This window comes from Diabrotica virgifera, chromosome 4 (genome assembly GCF_917563875.1).
Source record: "Diabrotica virgifera virgifera chromosome 4, PGI_DIABVI_V3a".
NCBI classification, from domain to species: Eukaryota; Metazoa; Arthropoda; class Insecta; order Coleoptera; family Chrysomelidae; genus Diabrotica; species Diabrotica virgifera.
Genome location: NC_065446.1, coordinates 128,232,179 through 128,239,900, shown reverse-complemented (window position 1 = coordinate 128,239,900; position 7,722 = coordinate 128,232,179). Strand labels below are relative to the sequence as shown.

The following is a 7,722-nucleotide window of genomic DNA, read 5'->3' as shown; positions in this document are numbered from 1 at the left end:
GTCCAACATCGGACGTCTGAAAGACGTACATATTTAGTCCACCGAAGGACGTCCAACATCGGACGTCCGAAGGACGTACATATTTAGTCCACCGAAGGACATCCAAAGGACGTTCATATTTATTCCACCCGAAGTACGTCCAACGTCGGACGTCCAAAGGACATCCATTTATAGTCCATAGACATTAGGACTAAAACTGGACCTATTTTGGGTACGTATATCTTCAACTTCAAAAAGATGAAGTAAAAGTCAGACTTACTCTCAATCTTTATTATAACTTCCGACGACCGGTTTCGCTCTTTAAACTTTGTAGAGCATCTTCAAGTCAAAGGTAACAAGTTACAAAATGATTCGGATACAAGGTGCCATCAACTCAGTTTTCATTATCATGATGTTTCTTTTAAAGTTATGTTAACGGGATATGGTGGAATAGACGGGCGATGCAGCAAAGGTAAACAAATCTATGGGAATTAGGAGTTCTTGAGGGTGATGAGATAGTTGGTGCAAGTTAACCAACAAATCTATGTCTGTTGTTATGTTTGTGTAAATCAAATTAGTGAATGACTTTTTACAATTTTTAATGTGTGTTGATTTTAAAGGTTTTATTTTATTATATTTTATTTTAATTTTATCTATATTTATATGTATATTAAAGAATTCTATTTATTATTAATGTAAGATTGACAACGTTTGGATCGTAAATGTATTGAGTAATTATTGTGTATGTTAGAATGTGATTGTGCAGTTGTAAAAGGATTATTTTAAGGTCAAAACCAGGTCTCTGACGTGTACTGCTCGTGTGGGACTATTGTTCTAATAAGAGGAGTAGGGTGATCGAAAGCTTATTAATTGTAGTTAAAATGCCATATTGGCAGTCAAATAATAAAATAATAAATAGCAATACAAAAGGTGGATTTAAATTAAATTAAAATTTTAAAACAGCAATGTAGGCAAACAAAACATTACAATTTAATGGTGGATAATTGGAATAGAAATTAAATTGAAATATAATTGTAATAGGAAGTAATTGTTTGTGAACAGCAACTATGTTATAAGTGATATAAGCTATGGATAGATATTAATAAACTATTGAACCAGATAATGGAAATTGGTAGTAAATTATACTTTCTTGGTATACCTACATTGTGCTATAAAATTTGTCAATAAATAAATACTTGCTAGTTATGTAAATTCACCTCACATAGAAACACACAGGACAAAGGACGATACAACAAAAAAAAAAGAATGTAAATTAATAATAAAAAAATAACTATTACAAAAACAATCCATAGCTTATATCACTTATAACATAGTTGCTGTTCACAAACAATTACTTCCTATTACAATTATATTTCAATTTAATTTCTATTCCAATTATCCACCATTAAATTGTAATGTTTTGTTTGCCTACATTGCTGTTTTAAAATTTTAATTTAATTTAAATCCACCTTTTGTATTGCTATTTATTATTTTATTATTTGACTGCCAATATGGCATTTTAACTACAATTAATAAGCTTTCGATCACCCTACTCCTCTTATTAGAACAATAGTCCCACACGAGCAGTACACGTCACAGACCTGGTTTTGACCTTAAAATAATCCTTTTACAACTGCACAATCACATTCTAACATACACAATAATTACTCAATACATTTACGATCCAAACGTTGTCAATCTTACATTAATAATAAATAGAATTCTTTAATATACATATAAATATAGATAAAATTAAAATAAAATATAATAAAATAAAACCTTTAAAATCAACACACATTAAAAATTGTAAAAAGTCATTCACTAATTTGATTTACACAAACATAACAACAGACATAGATTTGTTGGTTAACTTGCACCAACTATCTCATCACCCTCAAGAACTCCTAATTCCCATAGATTTGTTTACCTTTGCTGCATCGCCCGTCTATTCCACCATATCCCGTTAACATAACTTTAAAAGAAACATCATGATAATGAAAACTGAGTTGATGGCACCTTGTATCCGAATCATTTTGTAACTTGTTACCTTTGACCTGAAGATGCTCTACAAAGTTTAAAGAGCGAAACCGGTCGTCGGAAGTTATAATAAAGATTGAGAGTAAGTCTGACTTTTACTTCATTTAAAATGAACTCTCACATGCAACCCATTCAAGATTTCAAAAAGATGCTCTTAAGATTCATCTGTATAGTACGGATACATTGATAAAAATTATATTTTTGCTTATTAGAATTACATAATTAGCAAACTTATGTTATCTTGGTAACTAGAATAATAAAACGTAACAAATAATTTACAAATAAGATTTTCACACTTTACAAAAAAAAACAAAAACATGTTTTGGATATTAAACTGTACAATTTTGAATTAAATATGATTATCTCTTCGATTTAAACTCTTTTATTAACATAATTAAGTTAATATTTTATTGAATTATTTTGCTATTTGATCCCGTAATTCGTATAATATGTCCAATATGGACGATCAGTAAACGTTCGTATCTCGTCCAGTATGGACGTCCAAAGGACGTTCATATTTAGTCCACCGAAGAACGTCCAACGTCGGACGTCCGAAGGACGTACATATTTAGTCCACCGAAGGACGTCCAACCTCGGACGCCCGAAGGACGTCCGTTTTTAGTCCATGGACGTTAGGACCAAAAATGGACCTATTTTGGACGTCCAGAGGACGTCGTGTGCTATTAGGGATGTGGGCGAAGCCGCTTTATCAAGAATAAACTTTATTAAAAATCGGTAGAGATCTCACTTAACAGATGAATATCTCAACTCCCTAATGAGACTCAGTTGCACTAAACTCACTCCAAACTTCAATCAGGTTGTACATAAAAAATGTCATTTTTTTCTCTGATAATTTAATTTTGTAAAGAATTTTCCCCCTTATTGTTATACTTACTAATCATTAATTTTGAAGTTAAGTAACCTGTAATATAAAATTGTCATGTGCATTTTTTTATATTCATTTCCTTTCTACTACATGTTAAGTAGGAGTACTTTTCAGATGTGCATTTAATTAAAATAATTTTCAGATTTAATAAGTTTGCAACAAACACCTTGCATTGAAACTAATGTAGAAAAGATAACATGTTAATTAGCATTTTGTACTATAATTATTTATTTTAAATTCCTCAGTTTCCGTTCTACAAAATTGAAGATGTCAAAAAACTTCATTAACATTCAAAATATAAATTCCTAATTTTTAAAATATTGTCAGTAACAATTTATAATACTGCTGTTTTCAAAATATACTGACAATAATATCAAAACAATACACAATGAATTTATATTTTATTTATTGTACCAGGAAAACTTACAGAAAAGTATACAGTATCCAGAGACAATCAGATATTATTAGTTTTCCTTTCCATATTAGTCCATGTGTGAGGCCACTTTCGTACGAAAAATGTTTCTGACTCAATTTCTTTGCGGATTCCTGTTCAAAAATGTCCCCTTTAAACAAATCATAAGGGTGCCGGGTGAAACAATTTTTTAAGTAAATTCAAAATCACTTTTATCTACTCTGTCATATTATGTATAAGTTTTTAGTTTGTGAAAACTGTCATTATAGATAGCAGTGCGTGAAGGGTTTAAAGTGTGCGTGAGGTAACAATGTATTTTAAATGGGATTTACTTTTTCGCACACTTTCAATGGGTTTTTTGGCACACTTTCATATAATCAAATATCCTTAACTTTCGCGTTGTCATGGTGATGACAATATGAGCAATGACTTTCAACAACATTTTTGACAGTTTTGTGGTTTTAAAGTAGTTAGGATTTTTAAATGTCAAAGTTCTAAAAATTGTAGAATAGAAATGAATTCCAGTGACGAAGAGTTACAGTTTTTTTATTTGTTTATCGTAGATAAAATATTGTATGAAACTGTGCGTGAAGTACTTTTTGCGAACTTACGCGATGTATAGCACTCGCTCTGTTGTCGCTCCTGCTCTAAAAATCGAGTGAGTTCGCAAAAAGCATACTTCACGAACTGTTTCATAAATAACTATTTTGCCTCGAAAAATGTATTTTAGGTTTCCTGGTTAATTGTAAACAATAAAGGTCTCTTGTCATATTTCTGAAAAGTTGATAGTTTTCGAGTTATAAACGATTTAAAATCTGAAAAATGCGAAAATATGCATTTGCGATGCTTGAAAACTCTCAGTTTTAATAAAATGACAGATCTTTTTTATTTAAGATGACCCAAAAATGCTAAAAACATATTTTCGCGGGCAAAAAAGGTGATGTTTTGAATTTGTTAAGAAAATATTAAACAATTTCTGCCCAAAAATTTCGCTCGGCACCCTTCTGATTTGTTTATAGGGGATATTATTTAACAAGAATCCACAAAGAAATTGAATCAGAACAGTCAGACACAGGCAGCATAAATCCGGACCCCGGATGTGTCATAGGTTTTCGTAACGGATCCTCAGGGAAACTTATTGGTGACCCCTGGACTATACTATAAGGTAAGTTAGGTTTAATCGAACTATTTTTAGTTCCAGAATATGCGATTTAATTTATGACTTTCATTTTTGTATACTTAAGTCTAATTTCTTGTATCATCACTCGCATTTTGAATGAACGCGGCGATCATAACTGAGATTCAGCTTGATTTATTACCTAACCATCTAGCGGCTTATATGACCGAAATGGCACGTAAGGAATCATCATCATCATCATCACACAGACAAATTTGTCCATGTCGGACATAGGCCTCCTCGAGATGTCTCCACCCCTCTCTGTCCTGGGCAGCTGCAATCCAGTTTGTCGGTATTCTCTTTATATCGTCGGTCCATCTGGTAGGTGGTCTTCCACGACTTCGTTTGTCCGCCCTTGGCCGCCACTCTAAGATCTTCCTTGTCCATCTGTTGTCTCTTTGTCTTGCGACGTGTCCTGACCATTTCCACTTCAACTTCGTAATGCGCTTTATGATGTCTTCCACTCCAATTCTTCGCCGTAACTCATCATTTCGTATTCTGTCTCTCAGAGTTAGGCCAAGCATGGATCTTTCCATTTTTCGTTGTGCTACTTGTAGTTTTCTTATTGATGTTTTAGTCAATGTCAGTGTTTTAGCTCCATAAGTAAGCACCGGAAGTACGCACTGGTTAAATGCTTTTCTTTTTAGCTTTATTGGGATGTTTTCCTTGAACACGTCTCTTAGTTTGCCATATTATGCTGCCCATCCTAAAGCTATTCTTCGAGATAATTCGCATGTTTGGTTGTCTCTACTTATTTGTATTTCGTGGCCCAGATAGATGTATTTGTGAACTGTTTCGATATGGCAGTTTTCTAGTGTCAGTGGTCCGCTAGGTACTAAATTGGTCATCATTTTAGTTTTCCCAAAGTTTATTTCCAACCCTACTTTTTGAGAAACTCGTTGTAGTTCTTGCAGCATTTCGTGGGCTTCCTTTAAGTCGTCGGTTATTAAAACTATATCATCTGCAAATCGTAGGTGGTTCAGCCTTTCGCCATCGACATTCAAACCTCTGTTTTCCCATTCTAACATCTGGAATGCGTGCTGCATTACGGCATTGAATAGTTTTGGTGACATGTTGTCTCCTTGTCTAACTCCCCTTTTTAGTTTTATTTTTTGAGTTTGGGTATAGAGGTTTATTGCTGTTGTGGCATTTGCATATATATGTTGAATAATGTTGGAATATCGGTAGTCGATTCTACAAGCTCTCAAAGCTCTTAAGATGGCTACCATTTCGATACTGTCCAAGGGTTTTTTGTAGTCAACAAATACTAGAACTAGCGGCCGGTTGTACTCCACAGTTTTTTCGATTAGGACCTTTAGGCAAATTAGATGGTCATTTGTACTATACCCAGGACGGAAGCCTGCCTGTTCTCTAGGTTGGCAAGTTTCTAGCTTGTTCTCAATTCTGGCAGTGATTATTCGGGCAAACAATTTATACAGGTGGTTTAGAAGACTAATTGGCCTATAGTTTTCGAGGTCTGTTTCATCTCCTTTCTTATGTATGAGGAGCGTTATAGAATTATTCCATTCAGCTGGTATGGCTTGGTTTTCTAAGCATATATTAAAAAGGTGTTTGATTGCCCTGATGAGAGCAGAGCCTCCGATTTTTAGCGCGTCTACCACTACTCCATCCTCTCCTGGTGCTTTGTTATTTTTCATTTTCTTTAAAGATTGATAGATTTCAGCCGTTGTTATCTCGGGAATATCCTCTGAACCTTGATTCATAATTTTTTGTTCTGAATGTTCTGTAGGGTTTAGGTCAAGTTTATTTGTATATAGTGTTTTATAGAAGTCTTCCACTATCTCTAGCATTTCCTCTCTATTGGATGTTAGTTTGCCATTTTTTCCCTTGAGTCTGATAATTTCTTTTCTGCTGTTCGTCAATTTCCGTCTTAATATCTTCATGCTCTTGTTATGCTCGATTGCCTGCGAGATTTTCTCATTTTTATATGCCCTTATGTCCTTTCTAATAGCTTTAGAGACCTGCTCTTTGTTTATTTTATTTAAGCTTTGTTGTTCTATATTCTTATCTTTTAGCATTTCTCTTCTTTCTTCTATTTTAAGTTTGGTGTTAGCAGTGATTCTCTCCTCTCTCTTGTTAACCGTACAACATGTCCTTTAAGCTTCCGCTATGGTATTAGTAATTAATTTATTTAGCTGATTTATATCATTTGTAGGGGGTCTGTTTTGTAGATGTACAGTTATATGATCTGCAAACTCTGTTTCATTTTTTGGTTGTGACCATGCTTTCATTTGTTTATTTCTTATTAGTTTAGTTCTCTCTTAGTCGATGTTAATTTCTATTCTAGCGCGAACCATTCTGTGATCACTTCCTGTTGTGAAGCTGTTTAGGACAGTGACATCTTTAACTATAAATTTTTTGTCTGTAATTATATAGGCGTAAGGAATATCATAGTAAAAATAGAACATAATGCGCATAAATTATTGTTGTCAACCTTCGCTAAGCAGATAATACTTAATGAAAGAGAAAATATCTCATTGGTCGACTTTCAAAATACTATAAAAACCTTTAAAAATCCCATGAATCACATTATTTTCTTCAAATTTTTGCCAAAATTTAAATAGTACCTTTGATTAACCGCCAATGTATAAAAAATTGTAATCCTAAGCAAACAATATAGGTATCAGGTGTTTCCTTGATAACAGATATCAATACTAAAAGATTTAACTGTTCTTCGAAAAAACAATAAGCTGATCCCTTATAATCAACAATCATTTTACAACTTAATCCGTAGAGGAAAATAAAAACAGAGATACATTAGTATATAAAAGAAATTGGTAAAAAATATATAATTATTACTAAAAGCTTATTCTATAGAACAAAATGAATGGTTTTACAGTAGTTTTTGTTGTATTTTGTGTCGGAGTTGTTGTTGCAGATGACTGTAAGCAATAGTATTCTTTTTTTTTATAAAATTATCTTACCGATTTTTAGTTTTCTCAATAATAAACCACAACCACTCAAACTCTTATTTTCTATGATGTTATAAAAATTATGCGCCAGCAGATACACAATCAATTACTAATATATTTTAGTACTGTCGCCAGGGGGCAGTACAACGGTCTCCTTTATTTAGATGGACTTACTCAACTTTTTTATGTATTTTGACCCGTAGAATACGAATTTTTTGGGTAACAGTTGATCAGGATGTCGATAAGATTGTTATAAATAAAAAACTTGCAAGATTACAAAAAAGCGATTTTTCGCAAA

General features: G+C 32.9%; 1 protein-coding gene across 1 annotated transcript in view; it reads left to right on the top strand.

The window, feature by feature from the left end:
* Nucleotides 1-7,278: 7,278 nt before the first annotated feature.
* LOC126883917 (peritrophin-1-like) overlaps nt 7,279-7,722 on the top strand; it is a 46,170-nt gene continuing 45,726 nt past the window's right edge. Inside the window, exon 1 of the mRNA XM_050649640.1 lies at nt 7,279-7,396. Coding sequence (XP_050505597.1) covers nt 7,336-7,396 — 61 coding nt within the window. The 5' untranslated portion in view covers nt 7,279-7,335. The remainder of the gene's footprint in view (nt 7,397-7,722) is intronic.